The sequence below is a fragment of the Rhinolophus ferrumequinum genome, chromosome 4, assembly GCF_004115265.2.
Source record: "Rhinolophus ferrumequinum isolate MPI-CBG mRhiFer1 chromosome 4, mRhiFer1_v1.p, whole genome shotgun sequence".
In the NCBI taxonomy this organism is placed as follows: Eukaryota; Metazoa; Chordata; class Mammalia; order Chiroptera; family Rhinolophidae; genus Rhinolophus; species Rhinolophus ferrumequinum.
Genome location: NC_046287.1, coordinates 60,099,717 through 60,118,955, shown reverse-complemented (window position 1 = coordinate 60,118,955; position 19,239 = coordinate 60,099,717). Strand labels below are relative to the sequence as shown.

The 19,239-nt window shown below is 33.4% G+C and overlaps 1 protein-coding gene across 1 annotated transcript in view; it reads right to left on the bottom strand.

Annotated features, from left to right (window-relative positions):
- Positions 1 to 19,239, bottom strand: part of ADAM2 (ADAM metallopeptidase domain 2) — a 95,902-nt gene that overhangs the window by 62,673 nt on the left and 13,990 nt on the right. Inside the window, exons 5-7 of the mRNA XM_033105169.1 lie at positions 18,328 to 18,404; positions 17,797 to 17,965; positions 13,487 to 13,543 (exon numbers count right to left, since the gene is read on the bottom strand). Coding sequence (XP_032961060.1) covers positions 13,487 to 13,543; positions 17,797 to 17,965; positions 18,328 to 18,404 — 303 coding nt within the window. The remainder of the gene's footprint in view (positions 1 to 13,486; positions 13,544 to 17,796; positions 17,966 to 18,327; positions 18,405 to 19,239) is intronic.

Genomic DNA, 19,239 nt, shown 5'->3' with positions numbered 1-19,239 from the left:
CTGATTTTTATTCATACCAAACCCCACTAGATTAGAATACAGTGCAATTATCTGTTATTTAAAGGCTAGATGAAATGCAGCTGTGAGCTCTTAAGTTCTTTATGAGTTTTTTAGTAGTAGTTCTTTAATTATCTTTCAAGTTTCTTCTGTGGTAATTGATCTAGTCAATAAAACTATAAAACAATTGTACCCATGAATATAAATGCAAAACTTCTAAATATTAGTGAATATATTCCAGCAATGTTATTCAAAAGAATAACGTGTGATGATAAGGCAGAGTTATCTTCCAGTAACCTAAGATTCAACATCAATGAAACACGTAACATTATCCATTATATAAATAGACAGAAGGAGAAAACCTACACGTTCATAACAGTAAATGCTGAGAAAGCATTTGATAAAATTCAGCAGCAATTTCTAATAACAACTCAATAAATGAAAACCAAGTAAAACTATTTATATATGATAAAGACTAAACACAAAAATGGCAATATCAACAACTAAAACTTGGTAATAAACATTATTCTAATTGAAAAAAACCATTTTAATTCAAATCAGGAACTATATAGCTTGCCTGCTATTCCCTCCATTATTTAACACATTCAGGGGAATTTTTATAAATGGAAAAACACAAGAAAATAAAATAACTATTACAACATTTAGAAAAAAGAAATAAAACTATATCATTGAACTTATGTTTTATACTAGAAAACCCATGAGATTTTTATAAAACTACTGCTATTATTAAGAGAATATGGTAAGGTGGCTGGATATAGGAGCTATCTACAAAAATTAATGATTTTTTTTCCTAAACAGTTTCGAACAGTGATATGAAGAAATTTATTTACAATACTGAAAAATCTAAAGTACTTAAAAGTAAAACAAAAAAGTCTGTAAATCTACATAAAGAAAACTACACTAATTATTAAAAGATGCAAAATCAGTCTAAACCAAAAAGTATATGTTATTCTTGGATAAGAAGACTTCCTATCAGAAACTTCATTATTACCCTAAATTAGTATTAAATTTAAATGTCATGTTAATTGAAGTCCCCTATTCAGGTAGGGGGACTGAGAAAATGAACATAAGCTTGATATGTAAGAATAAGAGGCTGAGAGAAAATGCATAAGAGAAGTATGAGAAAGAACAGAGTAGAGATTTGCTTGCTAGATATCATTATACCCTGTAATCAAGTGAGTATGTTGTCAGTTTGTGAATAGACAATTAGATTAGTGGAACATATAACAGAAAACATAATTACATGTGAGACTTTAATATTTAATAAATGGTGCTGGCACAATCAGCTATTTATCTAAAAGAAAATATAGTTAGACACCCATCTTAAGCTATAGTTTCTCCTATGACATATATAAAAACACACTCCAGATGAAGTAAAGAGTTAAATACAGACAAATCTAGCAAACTACAAAAATTATATAGGAGTTAGGAATACCCTCTTAATTAAAACTGCAAATTCCAAAACTACATAAGAATGTGAAAGCATATTTGAATATATGAAAAATAAGGTTTTGTGTATACAAAAAGCCAACCAATAAAGCCAATTACCAAAGCTAATGCTTTGATATTTTATTGCAGATAATGAACAAAGCATGAATATTTTTAACAGCCAAGATTTCTTACAAATTGAGAAGAAGGTAAACAACCATTTAAAAAATGAGCAAAAGGCATAAGATATCAGTTCAGAAAAAAAGCAAATACCAGTAGCCAGTAAACATTTAATTACGATTAAATTAATTCTCATTTAAAAAAATGGAAATTAAAATCCCAATGTGATAATTTTATGCCCATTGACCTGGCAAAAATTAAAAAGAAATGTAAAACTGATGGTTGGCAGGTATGAGGAAAATAGTACTTTCAGTTTTATCTTAGAGATGTAAAAAGTTATATAGTCTTTTTTTTTAATTAGTTTCAGGTATACAAAACAATGTAATAGTTAGACATTTATACCCCTCACAAAGTGCTAACCCCTATCCCCCAATCTAATACCCCTCTGACATCGTATATAGCTGTTACAGTTCCACTGACTCTATTCCTTATGCTGTACTCCACATCCTGCGAATATATACATACATATATATATATATATATATATATATATATAGTCTTTGTATAAAGCAATGAACAGATGAGAAAGTCCACAAACTTGTGTCACTTTATTGAACATTGAACTTGGATATCTAATCATATACTCTGCTTTCCTTGATTTTAATATGGATGAAATGGTGGCCTATCTAACATTAGAATTACAATTGTACACATTAACCCTCACTCAAAGATGTGACTAAAAATTCCAGCCCACATCATCAATTTTCATTAGTACTTGGCTATTTTCATCAGCAAATAAGTATTCTCCCACATTTAAAAAAAAAGGAAAACAATTAAAAAACAGGCTCCTTTCTCTTAGCTAACACACCAATATTTTGCTTTCATTTATGGTTAGGGACTGCATAATATTTCGGTCAACAACAGACCACATATATGATGATGGTCATTTAAGAGTATAATTTCCTAGTGATGTCATAGTCATCCTAACGTTATAGTGCAATGCATTACATGTTTCTGGCTATGCTGGTATAAACAAGCTCACTGTGCTTCCAGTTGTATAAAAGTATAGCAAATACAATTATATACAATACATAATACTTGATAATGATAACCAATGACTGTTATTGGTTTACGTATTTATTATATATTTTATCATTATTTTAGAGTGTACTCTTCTATTTATAAAAAAAAGTTTGCTCTAAAACAGTATGTCATGTTCTGCCAGCAGCAGCAGCCTCTTACATTTCATATTTACAGTCTCTTGCTTGCATCATTTTTTCTTGGTTTGCTTTAACCTTATGCTGTTTTATGAACTTAGTGTAACCTAAGTGTACACTGTTTATAAAGTCTAGAGTAATCTACAATAATATCCTTGGCCTTTACTTTCACTCACCAATTACTGTTTGAGGGAATCCCATAAACACCACTATAAAAAAAAAAAAGTATAGGATTGTTTTCTGCCTGATGAAATACCACGCGGAACAGAGATGAGATATGCCAGGTGAAACATCCTGTGTGGGCCAGACAAACCCAAGCAAAATCCGTAGCCTGCTAAAGTTGCATAAATGACACCAGTCTAGCATAAGAAAATCTTGCTGGGATAATAATTAATTGAAGAAGTGTGAGCTAAAAATATATTTGTATTTAAAGCCACTAAATGTTGGAATAGTTTTTTAGTGCAATAAAGGCAAACTGATGCACAAAAAGTGACTCAGGAATCTATAAATTACTAGATGTGACAATATATGAAAATACCTAATTTACAAAAACAGTGAAATAAAATAATTACAAAATGTGTGAAATCTATAGGGGAAAAAAGTTCATAAACTACTGGAAGATTTAAAAAGTAATTACAAGGAGTGGCACTCCTGGGATGGTGAGATGATGAGCTCTGCAAATTCTTTCCACAATAAGCAATAACAAAACAAGACAAATTGTCAAAAAAATATTTTAAGATATTGGGAACTGACCAAAGACATGCACAAATTGACAAGTATTTATTAAAGAAAAACTATTAATCTTATAGTAAGAACAGTTGGAAACCTGTGGCATTTTACCTCAGGCTATCCCTATCCCCACTCCAAGATCTATTGTGTGCTACTTTTACCATGGTAGGTTAAGCCATAAAATCTAGCAATTTCCCTATCAGAGGATAATGACTCTATTTGGAGCAGAGCAGGACAAAACCACATGCCCAAGAACAATGTCAAAACATAGTGATCTCTTATGGCAAAGAAATATTGCAAGGTCATTGTCACAGCTAAACTTAGGTTGTGATATTGTTTATTTCATATAACAGACCAGAAGATGAGCCAGATATCTAACATGGAGATGTAGAGAACATAACAGCAATAATGGATCTTGACATTCTCCCATATTTCCTTGACGGTCTTGAATAGTCCATACATACACAAGGTAGTATTCATACTCAGGAGAGCTTGAAAGGGGTCCAAGATATCTACAAATTCATGGCTAAACTTGAGACATCACTCACTAGCAAAGGATATGTGAGAAAATCCTGTAGAAGTCAAAATCTGCCTGGTTTGAAAACTGCCTGAATATTGAATATTTTACCCAATCCACAGATGAATCCATTTACAAAGGGTAAAAGCCTTACTAGCTTAATTGTTGGAGCATAGCCACTGACCAACTATTGGTTGACCACTAAGATATGTTGAGCCAAGGTCAATCACTAGGAATCCTGGCTTAAAAATAAGAACAAGAATTTGAAAAAATAATAGTAGCTAGAGATATCAGTGGTGACACACTGGTAGGGAGACAGAAACTACAGAATTGGAGACAGAATCTACATAATTACTGTAGCAAGGCATTTAACATTTAAATGAAACAATCAAGAAAAATAACAATTGCAAGAGGAGTTTTCAGGATCCAGTGTTGCTAAAATATTTTATATAAAATGTCCAGTTTTCAACAAAAGTATGATATGCACAATAAAACAAAACAATGTTTCTCACATATAAAAAACGCACTTGTTAGAAACTAAACTTAGCAGACAAAACTTCAAAGCAGATACTGAAAACATGGAACAGAAGGAAACGATGTTTAAAGAAGTCAAGGAATAAGGATATTGACTCATAAAAAGATAATGTTAATAAAGAATGTAAGTTATACATAATAATGTACAGCATTAGTACAGCATAATGATTATAGCTAATAATACATTATCATATACTTGAATATTGTTAAAAGAGTAAATCTTAAATAATCTCACCACAAAAAAGGAATTGACAGCAAAAATCCTCAACAAAATATTAGCAAACAGAATCCAGCAATACATTAAAAAGATCATTCACCATGATCAAGTGGGATTCATTCCTGGTATGCAAAGGTGGTTCAACACCCGCAAATCTATTAATGTGATACACCACATTAACAAAATGAAAAATAAAAATCACATGATCATATCAATAGATGCAGAAAAAGCATTTGATAAAATCCAACAGCCATTTATGATAAAAACCCTTAAGAAAGTGGGAATAGAGGGATCTTATCTCAACATAATAAAGGCCATATATGACAAACCCACAGCTAACATCATACTCAATGGGGAAAAGCTAAAACCATTCCCCCTAAGATCAGGAACAAGGCAAGGATGCCCACTATCTCCGCTTCTATTCAACATAGTTCTGGAAGTTCTTGCCACAGCAATCAGACAAGAAAAAGAAATAAAAGGCATCCAGATTGGTAAGGCAGAAGTAAAGTTATCATTGTATGCAGATGATGTGATACTATATATAGAGAACCCTAAAGACTCCACCAAGAAGCTATTAGAGCTGATAGATGAATTTAGTAAAGTGGCAGGATACAAAATTAATATTCAGAAATCAGTTGCATTTGTATATACCAATAATAAAACATCAGAAGGAGAAATTAAAAAAACAATCCCATTTACAATCGCTCCAAAGACTATAAAATACCTGGGAATAAATTTAACCAAAGAAGTAAAAGATCTATACTCAGAAAATTATAAGACACTGAAGAAAGGAATGAAGGAAGATATAAATAGATGGAAACACATATCATGTTCATGGATAGGAAGAATTAATATAGTTAAAATGTCCATACTGCCTAAGGCAATATACATATTCAATGCAATTCCTATCAAACTGCCAACATCGTTTTTCACAGAAATAGAACATATAATCCTAAAATTTATATGGGACCATAAAAGACCCCGAATAGCAAAGGCAATCTTGAGAAATAAGAACAAAGTGGGAGGTATAACAATACCTGACTTCAAATTATACTACAAGGCTACAGTAATCAAAACAGCATGGTACTGGCATAAAAACAGACACATAGATCAATGGAACAGAATAGAGAGTCCAGAAATAAATCCACGCCTATATGGCCATTTAATCTACGACAATGGAAGCAAGAATGTACGATGGAGTAATGACAGTCTATTCAATAAATGGTGCTGGGAAACCTGGACAGACACATGCAAAAAAATGAAGTTGGACCACTTCCTTACACCATATACAAAAATAAAGTCAAAATGGCTTAAAGACTTAAATGTAAGGTCTGAAACCATAAAATACCTAGAAGAAAATATAGGAAGAAACTTCTCAGACATTACCCGGAGTAAGATTTTTACTGATATACACCCTCGCTCGAGGGAACTAAGAGAAAAAATAAACATGTGGGATTATATCAAACTAAAAAGTTTTTCACAGCAAAGGAAACCATCAAGAAAACAAGAAGGGATCCTACTGAATGGGAAAAGATATTTGCCAATGATATATCTGATAAGGGATTAATATCACAAATCTATGGAAAACTTACTCAACCCAACTCCAAAAAAACAAACGATCCAATTAAAAAATGGGCAGAGGACTTGAAGAGACATTTTTCTGAAAAGGACATACAGATGGCAAACAGACATATGAAGAAATGCTCAACCTCACTAACCATCAGAGAAATGCAAATAAAAACCATAATGAGATACCACCTCACCCCAGTCAAAATGGCTATCATCAATAAATCAACAAACAACAAGTGCTGGCGCGGATGTGGAGAAAAGGGAACGCTTGTGCACTGTTGGTGGGATTGCAGACTGGTGCAGCCGCTATGGAAAACAGTATGGAGGTATCTCAAAATTCTGAAAATGGAACTACCTTATGATCCAGTAATTCCACTCCTAGGTATCTATCCGGAGAAATCCAGAACTTCAATTCAAAAATCTTTATGCACTCCTATGTTTATTGCAGCACTATACACAATAGCTAAGACATGGAAACAACCAAAATGCCCATCGGTAGATGACTGGATTAAGAAACTGTGGTACATTTATACAATGGAGTATTATGCAGCCATAAAGAAGAAAGAAATCTTACCATTTGCAACAACATGGATGGATCTAGAGAACATTATGTTAAGTGAAATAAGTCAGACAGAGAAAGATAAGTACCATATGATCTCACTTATTTGCGGATTCTAAAGAAAAGAATAAGTGAATGAACTAATCAGAAACAGTTTGGGAGACAATGAGGAAAAACTGAGGGTTGCTAGATGGGCGGGAGGGGTGGGGGGTGGGGGGGAGGGTGAGGGGATTGGAGGGCAGTCGGTGACCACAGGATGGCCACGGGGTTTGAAAATTAATCTGGGGAACGTAATTTGGTGGTTAACAGAGCGTAAGGGGGTTGGGGGGGGGGATGAGGGTGAGGGGGATCAAATGTATGGTGATGGAAGGGGAGCTGACTCTGGGTGGTGAACACACAGTGTGACTTATGGATGATGTGATACAGAATTGCACACCTGAAATCTATGTAATTATACTAACAATTGTCACCCCAATAAATTAAAAATAAATTAAAAAAAAAAAAAAAAGGAATTGACAATTATGTGACTGGGTGGAGGTGGTAGTTAATACTATGGTGGTAATCATTTTGTAATTTATAAATGTGTCAAATCAACACATAACCTTAAATTTACAGAGTTATGTGTCAATTATATATCAATAAAGCTGGAAAAAATAGAAAAATAATAAAAATGACAAGACTATTAAAAAAGAACTAAATGGACATTCTTGAGTTGAAAAATACAATAGCTAAAATGAGCAGTAGGAAAAAAATGTAAACATGATGATGTGTCAGTAGATACTATACAACATAAATAACAGAAAGGAAAAACAAAAAAGAAGTGAACATAATCTCAGATACCTATTTGGCACTATAATGCAAACCAGCACTTATATGAGAGTCTTAGAAAGAGAACAGAGGGGAAAAAAAAGACAAAAAAACTTAAGTAATGGCTAAAAACTCCCCAAATTTAATGAAAATCATTAATCTACATACTGTATAGGCTCAATGAAGCAAGTAAGACAAAATAAGACATTCAACACAATCACATCATAGTTAAGTTACTGGACATCAGCCATAAGAAAACAAATCTCTAGAGTGAGAAGAGAAAAACGATGTATCACATACAGGGAGGCACAACAAGGTTAAGAGCTGACTTCTCATCAGAATCAGTGGAGAACGGATCAAATTACAAATTTAAAGTGCCAAAAGAAAATATTCTCAATCAAGAATTCCACATCCAGTAAAACTATTCTTCTAAAGTAAAGGCAACAGAAAGGCATTCCCAAAAAGGCAGAGAAAATGGTTGATAGCAGAGCTGTGTGACTAGGAACAATAAAGAAACAAATATTAAAGAAATTTCTTCCAGTTGAAGACACAAGACAATAACTTGTATCTACACAGACAAAGAGCATTGGTAATGACAATTGCAAGGTAAGTATAAAACACAATAAATATTTTGTCTTTTCTTAATAAAACACTAACACTTGCAAAACACAATAATTTAAATTTCAACATGTATTGTGGAGACTTGTGGTTCAGACAAGATGATGTAGACTTCTCTTGCCCTGTCTCCCAGCTGAGCAAAACTGTGAAAAACTATAAACTCTGAAATCATAGAAGAAAAGTCATAAGAGGTCTCTAAAAATATGGAAATAGAAAGGTGCTTATATAGTATGCTAGAAATGGAGGAAAAACAGCTCCCCAGCAACTTCCAACTTCATCCACTGGCAATAAGTAGCCCAGGTACAAATGGAGTGAGAAACCCACTAACACTCTGGTGCCTGGAGTAGTAATTTGTGCCCCACAGCATAGAATCTCTCATGGTCCAACTTGAAACAACAGGTAGCCTGGACCAGTGAAGAGCCATTTGATCTGCTGTCAGTAACAGCAGGGAATGAGTCAAGCTCTGATAACACAAAATAGCTCCACCCTCTGAAGCCATATGTCTCCTACCCCCACCTGTAAACACTAGGCAGAAAAACCCTGAAAGGAACTTCTACTCCCACAAACAGCACTGGGAAAATGTAAGCAGGAATCCCACTAGCACTAGCACTGCGTAGGCCAGGAAAACACTTTCCACCTCCAGGCCTATCATCTACAATCTCCCAGACAGACAGGGAAAGCCTCCACTCCTGCAAGCAGTGCAGGCAGGTCTCAATGGGATCTACAGAAACACTAACTGAATCAAGAAGACCAAAATAGCATCAGGAAGCCTCTGAAAACTTTTGTCATTGAATACAAACACCTAACTTGGTCAGTACTGGTGTGCTAATAAAATAAAAGGTGTATGTAGAATCCAGAATCTCATAACATAATGATCAAAATGTCCAGATAGCAACTGAAAATCACTTGTCAACCAAGAACCAGGAAAATCACGTCAGTGAGAAAAGACAAAACCCACATGTCAACACCAAGGTAAATCATCTGTTTGAACTCTCAGACAAGGCCTTTAAAGTAGCCTGCATAAAAATATGACAACAAGTAATTAAAAATATCCTTCAGGGGGAGTGACATCAGCAAAATGGAAGGCTAGAAAATTCCAACTCCTTTTTCCTCAATGGAAATGTCAAAAGACAATTAGAAACTGGCTGAAATAAACTCATAGGAGGTCTGGCAAATAATCAAAGATCAACAGCAATCAAGCAAATATCAAATCATGAAAAATTCAACTGGAAAATGGCAAGAAATTTTGTAGTGCTTTTACTTTTCTTTGCCCTACTCCCTCTCTGTTATGGCCTGGTTTAATCTAGAGGAGATATTTCCCTCCTTCAAATAAAAGTTTCAGAGAAGACCTTATATGAAATGTTGTAACCTGGCTAATAGCTGCCTGAAAGGCTGGTTTCTGTTGAATCTAACTTAGATTTCAGACAGAAAAAAGGAGTGGTCACTGCTTGTGAAAACTTCAGGGGGATGACAGATCTTCAGATGCCTGGAGCAAGAGCTTACAGGTGAAGATATACGAGGTCTGACAATTAAGTTCACAAACTTGCCACCGTGTGCTTACGTTGGCAGCGCTGTACAAACATAACCTTGGTATATCAGTGTCTCACAGCTGTGTTCGTGTAGACATGGGCGGTGTCTTGCTGAGTGGCATTCATTATTGTTGCTGCGTGTTTTTTGTGTGCCATCACAAGACTGTCTAAGCTTGAATTAGAGCAGTGAAGAAACATTAAATTTCTGTTAAACTTGGCAAGAGTAGAAGTGAAATCAGGGACATGTTAGTCCAAGTTTATGGAGATAATGCCATGAAGAAAATGGCAGTGTACAAATGGATTAAACATTTTTCTGAGGGAGGAGAGAGAATGCATCACTGATGAAGAGAAGTCAGGGCAACCACTAACGAGCGGAACTGATGAAAACATTGCAAAGATTCATTGAATTGTGCATCAAGATCATCGGCTGACTGTGAGAAGTATAGCACACCAAGTAAACATTGATAGAGAAACAATTAGGAAAATCTTAACTGAAAATGTTGGCATGAGAAAGGTGTGTGTAAAAATGGTCCCGAAGGCAGTGGAAATATAATGACTGTATGCAATATCAGGGCGGTAGTAGATTGGGGGAGAGGGGTTATCACTTTGTGAGGGATTTAAATGATAAATGTCTAACTATTACATTGTTTTGCATACCTGAAACTAATAAAAATAATAATAATAATGGTCCCGAAGGAGCTCTTGCATCATGACAATGCACCAGCTCACACAGCACTGTCTGTGAAAAAGGTTTTAGCCAGTAAACAAATAACTACATAGGAACTCCCTACTCATCTGATCTGGCCCCCAATGACTTCTTTCTTTACCTGAAAATAAAAGAAATATTGAAAGGAAGATATTTTATGACATTCAGGACATCAAGGGTAATACAATGATATCTCTGATGGCCATTCGAGAAAAAGAGTTCCAAAATTGCTTCGAAGGGTGAACTAGGTGCTGGCATTAGTGCACAGCTTCTCAAAGGGAGTACTTTGAAGGTGACCATAGTGATATTCAGCAATGAAGTATGTAGCACTTTTTCTAGAATGAGTTTGCAAACCTAATTGTCAGACCTCATACAACAAACCAGTCAAGACCCTGAGGAGAAGCTGGAGTAAACCTCTTTGGAAAACTGAGATATTCAAAAGCAGCTCTGTATGTGGTTAACTTAAGGAAGCTCATAAAGATATATGTTCAGGAAAGATCTGAGAACATACTAAACTTCTACCTCCGATGACCCTTAAATTGAGAACAATCCTAGCTAATTGGCGAAGGACTGCCCTGGCATAGAGCTAATCTGCAAAAACAGCAAGAAGGGGTTATTTTTTTCAAATGCTCAATTTTCAACAAAAATCACCAGGTTCCTTAGTCATTTTGGGCTGCTATCACAAAAATACCATAGACTGGGTATTTAAATAACAGGCATTTATTTCTCACAATTCTGGAAGCTGGAAAGTTTAAGATCAAGGTTCTAGCAGATTTGGTGTCTGGTGAAAACCCTCTTCCTGGTTCATAAATGGCCATCTTGCCGTCTTCTTGCTGGGTCCTTACATAGCAGAAAGGTGAGGGAACTTTTTGGAGCTCTTTCATAAGGGCCCTAATGCCATTCGTGAGGGCTTCACCTTAATGACCTAAGCCACTCCCAAAGGCACCACCTCCAAATACCATCACATTATATTAGATTTCAATATGTATTTTGGAGAAACACAAACATTAAGTCTATACCATAAGACAAACACAGAAACAAAGAAAACGTGGCCCAGAGGAGCAAGATAAATTGGGAGAAACCATTCTTAAGGGAATGCAGACTTACCAGACAAAGTCTTTAAAACAACTGTCTAAAATATGCCCAAAGAGTGAAAGGAAAACACTGAATAAGGATAATCAGGAAAATGACACATACACAAAATAAGAAAATCAACAAAAATATGGAAATTATAAAAAGAAGCCAAATTCTAGGGCTGAAAAATACGATAACTGAATTGAAAATTCACTAGAAGTGTTCAAAAGCAGATTTCAAGAGGCAGGAGAAAGAATCAACAAACTTGAAGGGAGGACAATTGAGTCTGAGGACCAGAAAGAAAAAAAGAAGGACTTGTGGGATACCATTAAACAGAAACAATATATCAATAATGGTAGTCCCAGAGGAAGAGAGATGACTTGAAGAAAAAAATGATGAAACACATAAACCTACAAATTCTGGAAGCTCAACAAACTGTAAGAAGGATAAAACCAAAGAAACCGACACCAAGATACATTACAGTAATTTCCCCTTACCAGGGGCAGAGGGCAGGAAGCTACTTATTACAGTAGATGCCCAGGGGATACCTGAAACCATGAATTGTATCAACCCTATATATACTGTTATTTCTATACATACATACATTCTTATGATAAAGTTTATGGCTTCTCTAGCATATCTAAATTGCCAGCATCATTACTCTTATACTTTGGGGGCCATTCTTAAGTAAAATAAGGGTTACTGAACATAAGCATTGCAATACCATGACAAGCCAATCTAATAACCATGACTGCTGCTAAGTGACAAAAGGGCAGGTGGCCTAACAGCATAGATAGGCTGGTCAAAGGGATAATTCACATCCCAGGCAGGACTATATGGAACATTGCATGATTTCTTCACGCTATTCAGAATAGTATGCATTTTAAAACTTAGAAATTGTTTATTTCTGGAATTGTCTATTTATTATTTTTAGACCACGGTTGACGACAGGAAACCAAAACTGCAGAAAGTGACACCACGGATAAGGGGGAACTATTGTATCATCAAACTCATTATAATCAAACTGTCAAAAACTAAAGACAGAGAATATTGAAAGCAGCAAGAGGGAAGTAACTCGATTATCAGATAATTTCTGATGAAACAGAAAGTAATTAGATTATCAGATAATTTCTCAGCATTAATCTCAGAGGCTAGAAGACAACAGGATGATTTAAAGTGCTGAATGCAACATGGTACAGCTACTTTGGAAGAAGATAGTCTGACAGTTTTTTACAAAATGAAACATACACTTACTATATAATACAGCAGCCATGCTCCTTGATATTTACCTGAAGGAGTTGAAACTTACGTCTGCACACAAACCTGTGCATGAATGTTTATATTAATAGCAGCTTGATACATAATTGTCAAAAGTTGTTGTCCTTTAGTAGGTGAATGAATAAATAAATTGTGGTATATCCATACAATGAAATATTATTTAGTGTTAAAAAAAAGAGATATCAAGCCATGAAAAGACATGGAGAAAATTCAATTCATATTACTAAGGTAAAGAAGCCAATTTGTAATAGTTACATACTGAATATTTTAACTATAGGGCATTCAGCAAAAGGCAAAACTATGGAACAGTAGAAAAGTCAGTGATTGCCAGGCATTGGGAGGATACAGGGATGAATAAAAATTACCAAGAAACTATTCTAAAGGCAGCAATTGTTTTCATTATTTATGTAGAATAAACTTGATTTCCAACTTACTATAGATTTGAAGCAGAGATAAAACAAAGATGATCATTTATTGTCCTGTGTTAAAAATTTATTGCAACTTTTTTATATAACCCCTCATTACTAATATAAATTGACATAAGACATAAATCAAAATATACTTACCAAATTTTTCTCAACTACAACATGCATTTCTATATACTGAGAGAAATCTGTAAGTGGCTGAAAAAAACCCACATCAAAATTTAAAAATTACTTAAATATTTTAGTGTTTATCACTACTTCATAATTTCAGTGTTGAAAATTCACTTTTATATACACAAATAGAACCAGGTAATATAAGCAAAATCAGGTATCACAGAATTATTTTTCAGAATATTGCCTTTGTCACCTCTTTTGCACCTGATCAACCACTTAATTTACTCAAAAAATAACTTTCCTCTACCTTCCATTCTCCATATTCTCATTGGTACTGGGCTATTCATATTTTTCCCTTTTCTGAATAAATCCTTCTATTGTCTCTCCATTACAAAAGGTGTGAATTTCTATTAGCTTAATCATGCTATTATACAATACCATGTGGATTTGATTTATGACCCTGAAAGAGTAAAGACCCATCTCTGTGTTTAGAGGGGTGATATCGCATCGAAGGATGAAGTTAACCCTTGTACAAATCACCTCAGAAAAAGGTGACCAATGGAGAATCAAAAATGATAAACTTTCTTAAACTGGACCATAGCAATCTCAAAATGTAGATTCTGGATATGATGTCATCCACTTAGATCACAGTAGTTAAGGTGGGCACAAAAATGAGGCCTGATGGGAATTTGAACTCTGGTTTATCATTTATGTGATTTAGACTCTCCCCAAAAAACTGGAGGTAAAGTAATAATTATTGTATCTACTATCAAAAAAATGTAACTTATTTTCATGATCATTTTTACATAAAGGTAACCTAGGAGAAATGTACTAGGGAAAACTTGTAAGACAGGCTTTGCAAACACTTTAAGATTATAGTGTAGATGACTCAAAATACCTTGTTACTAAAATAGCATACCATCAACAAACATTGGACAAATATCTAGAAGCAGAAAAGGAGGATAAAATTTCAGAAATTGAGGAAACTTATGTTTATTTTAATGTCTGATTTTTTTCTTTACATTGAAGCTCAAAACTGTCCCATTTAGTTAAACCATTTTCCTTGACATATTAAAAGGAACGATTAAAGAGAAAACAAGAAATCTGAGATTTTGTAGAGATCAGAAATTTAACTCTAATCTGTCAATAGTAGTGGTTGTAGTAATTTAAAGGAAAAGAAAAGTTGAGAAATGATAGTAGGACAAATGTAGGGCTGATTGTTGATCACTCATTTTTCCCCATTTAAAAACTCTATTTATTGGCCCAAGCCTTGGAGATTTCAGGGTTTTGTTCAAAAAATGCAAGTGAAATAATCTTATGATCTACCTGGTTTCTTATCAATTCCATTCAAAATTAAGCATTAAATGTTTCATGATAGTTTGCTTATAGGACTCCATCCTTTCATTAAAGTCCCTAAAAAATGGAAATAATGCTACTTTACTGGAGAGTAACCATAAACACTTAAATTAATTGAGAGAAACAATGTATTAATGCATTGAGGGATTCAAAACTATTTCTTTGTTTTAACCAACACAAGTGTTAGTTGTCTAACCTTCCCTGAAGTCATCCTTGTTCACTTTCATCTTTGAAATTAGAATTGGTGATAGATAGTTAACAATTTATTCACTCATTTAACAATAATAAAATTTTATGGAGAAAAAAATACATAGTTTATTTTAGCCATATAAATAAATTTAAGATAAGGGTGAATAAAATAATACCAGGAAATGTGTGTGTTAAAAGGTGAGATGGCATCAAATTTCAAAAGACCTCAAAACCGATTTTATGTAGTAAGAGAATGACGCCATGTAAGGAGACATCTTATATAGAGTCATATAAGAAGACTCCATATAGGATGTCTCCTTACATGTACCCATTCTCTTACTACCTAAAATGGCTTTTCAGGACTTTTTAAATTTAACATATCTGTTGCTTAGATGTGCATTATATAAAGATTACTTCAACTGCAATAAAGTTTTCTTTGGTCAAGTAAATACTAAAGAATTGGATCTAGGCAAAAAGATTAGAGAACGCTACTGAATGATACAATTGCAATATAGATGGATTAGAGTTAAATTTAAAATATGTCAAAGGTCATTGGTGAAAATATTCAGAGAATGAGAAGGGGCTTGATAGATAGATGATGATAGAAAGACAGATAGATGACAGATAGATAATAGATAAATAGACAAGTAGGTAAACAATGTATTAGTGTGTTTTGTTTAGATTAAGCAACTATTATGTCCAATTTGGAATCAATAACTAAGGAAAAAAGCTTGGAATGAGAGTGAGAGATCTGTGAATCACAATAGATAAAGACATGGAAAAATATAGAAGGCAAACAAAAACCTGAGGCATAACAGGAAATATCAATATCTAGAATCTAAATGTAGAAGGAAAAGTCAGAAAAAGTGAGACAGAATGTGAAGCAGGAGAGTTTTATTGAAGAGTAAAGTGAGTAAAAAATTCCAGGGGGTTTTGATTTTATTTCACCATTAACATTGTACCTAATGGTGATGGACTGAATCCTTTCTTCGTAATATTGGGGCAAGACAAGGATAAGTCTTCTCACCTACTCAACATTATACTGCAGGAGCTAACCAGGGCAATTAGACAATAAAAAAGAAATGAAAGTTATCCTAATTGAAAAGAAAGAATATAAACTATCTTTATTCAAGATGACATGACCGTGTACTAGAAAGTCACAGGATCTAATAAAAAAACTAATGAACAATTTCAACAAATTTCCAAAATACAAAATCAGTATACAAAAATCAATAATTTCCAAACACTAATGAGAAATACAAATTTAAAATAAAAATTAAATGTTCAACAGCGTTTAAATAATAAAACTTGTAGAAAACTAATTTAACAAAAGAAGTTTACTTGATAACTTTAAGACTCAACTATTGAAAACAATTCAGAAAAATATGAAAGAAAACCTAAAAACAAAGCTATTCAATGTTTATGGATAAAAAGAGTTTGTATTGTTAAATGGCAATATTTCCCAAATGAATTTACACAATCAACACAATCCCAACTGACTTTTTAAGAAAATTGAAATAAATGAATTTTAAAATTTATTTGGAAAGTCTAGTAGCAAGAATATCAAAAAAGAAGAATGCACACTTACTAATTCCAAAACTTATTTCAAAGGTATAGTACTAAAAATGTGTGTTTCTGGCATAAAAATAAGCATAAATACCAATGGAATTTAATTGCAATTGCAGAAATCATCCTTAACATTTATGGTCAACCGATCTTTGGGGAAAAAAAGGCCATGATAATTCAGTGGAACAAAAAAACAATCTTTTGACCATATGGTGTTGGGAAAACTAGATTTCCATATGAAAAATTTTGAATTTACCATTTCACATCAGACCACACAATAATTAACTTAAATTGAATCATGTATTAAAATGTAGGAAATTAAACAATAAAACTTATAGGAGAAATATAGAAATACATTTTGTAGTCCTGGTGTGATGGTTAATTTTATCTGTCAACTTGACTGGGCCACAATGTCCAGATATACGTGAATGTATTTGTGTGTGTGTGTGTGTGTGTGTGTGTGTGTGTGTGTGTGTGTTTATGTACATACACATATGTGCACACATACATGTATACATATATCCTGCTGGTTCTGTTTCTCTGGAGAATTATATGCCCTGAAAAAGACTCTTAACTACTGTAGTTGCATATCTGAGATGGTTGACAATCAAACCCAGAATCTCATTTTATGAGTAGATGAATTACAATACAAATTGATTTCCAACATCACAGGGTGTGTACTGTTATAGTGAAGGCATTAATTGGGAAGAAATGAAATCCTGAATATTGGAATAGGGACATATGGGAGGGAGACTCTGATAAATCTGGGGTTACTAAACTCCTAAGCAGCTTCTCCATCCCTGTATGAGGATATTAACCCTGCATCTTGAGGAAAACATAATCTCTGCCCCTGCAGCTGTTGCCTTAAAAGATACTAGTGATTCTCCTCAGGACCCTAGGTATGTATCTTCAATATTTGTGTGAATGGTATTTGTATAATTATATCAAAATTTTGACATACTGGATATGGAGAAAGAAGTACATCTACAGACAATAAAGGTTTAGATCATGGGGGAAAAATGCCACTAACAGCAAAAAATACAAGCTTGGAGTTCTGGAAATTTGAATGACTAGATTTAAGGCTTACAATATAAGTCATAAAGTTTCTGGTACATCTATCTATCTATCTATCTTATATATTAATTTCTGATTTTTATCAGAAAAAAATACATTGTTTATGTTGCTGAATAGTAATAACCATATAGTTTACTCAATTAATTACCTACCTCTATAGTTTGTATTTTATAGGACATTTCTTTTGGCTCAATATCCTCCTCAGCATATAAAGAAGCACCTTCATTCTTATGTTTTACTTGATAAATCACATGTTCAAAACCAATTGAAGGCTCCAAGGGCTCAATTCCATAACTTACATTTTCAAACTGTAATATGCCCCTACAAATTTCAAAAAATAAGCAAATAAACAATACACTTTTTAAAGTTGATAAAATGCCATTTAGTCAGGGTTTTGTTAATAGTATGCAGATAATTTTCAGTCTTAGTCTTAGGTTGTAAAATAGGAAAAAGTTTCTAAGTATCCTCAAACTTATTGAGTGGCACAGAATAGTAATGCTATTGGTATTTGCCTAGCTATTAATATTTCATGGTCCCAAATATATCAAAAATCTTAATACAGGATAAGGGTAGGAGACATTACAAGAATTTCCACACTACACTTTCCAAAAGCAGTTTCCCACACACAAAAAAATATTCTAATAAAAAATCCATTTTGTAGTTATAAAATTATATATCACAACCTGAGTCCAGTACATGTGCTAAGGATCACCATAGAATTTGGATAACCTTCAATGTACCCTTGGTAGAAGCAAAAACTCTGAAAAATAAGAGATAAAATACATATAGCTATATTAGAGTAAATCATGTTAAAGGTAATGTTTTCAAATATTTAAAACAGGTATGTTTATTGTTGTGTATGTGTCAAATACTCATTGTTTCCTAGATAGATTTATAGGATTATTAGATGAGCATTTGGCTCAGTTATCAAAAAAATTTCCAACAGGTTCAAAAAGAATTAGTACATTTCCATATTTTTTCCTGTTCTGAATTAAATGTAACATTCTTGGTCATTAGGATCAAGGTAAAAATCATCAAAAAATTATTTTTCCATACTCTTTTGATTTAATTTTGCAAGGTACAGGTAAAAAACAAAATGAATCCAAAAGAGAAATTTTTCTTTTCATAATTATTTGAGTGTAATAGCAGAGTACCTTGTATTGGATTAACCCTCTTACCAATTACAAATATAAACTCAGAGTTAGCTGCCTGCTGGAATAAAAATGAAAACTCTTTAAAGAGTCACAGGTTCTACAATGTATCGCTGAATATAGCCACTATGGTTTTAAAATATTAAATATGCGATAAAAGAAAAATGTGGCACATAGTCAAGGGAAAAATCAGAAAGAGAACTGATCCTGAAAAAATAACCTAGATTTTGGAGTTAGGAAAAAAAAAAAAAAGGCTTCAGAGCAGATATTAATAATGTAACCAAGAACAAAAAGGAAAATTTAGGCATAATAGGGAAGCAGTTAGGAAATTCAGAACAGAAATGAAGATTATAAAAATGCCAACTCTGAATTCTAGAACAAAAATATATTTAAAATGTAACACATGGGATAGGTTTTACTTACTAGACATTGGAGATGGAAAAA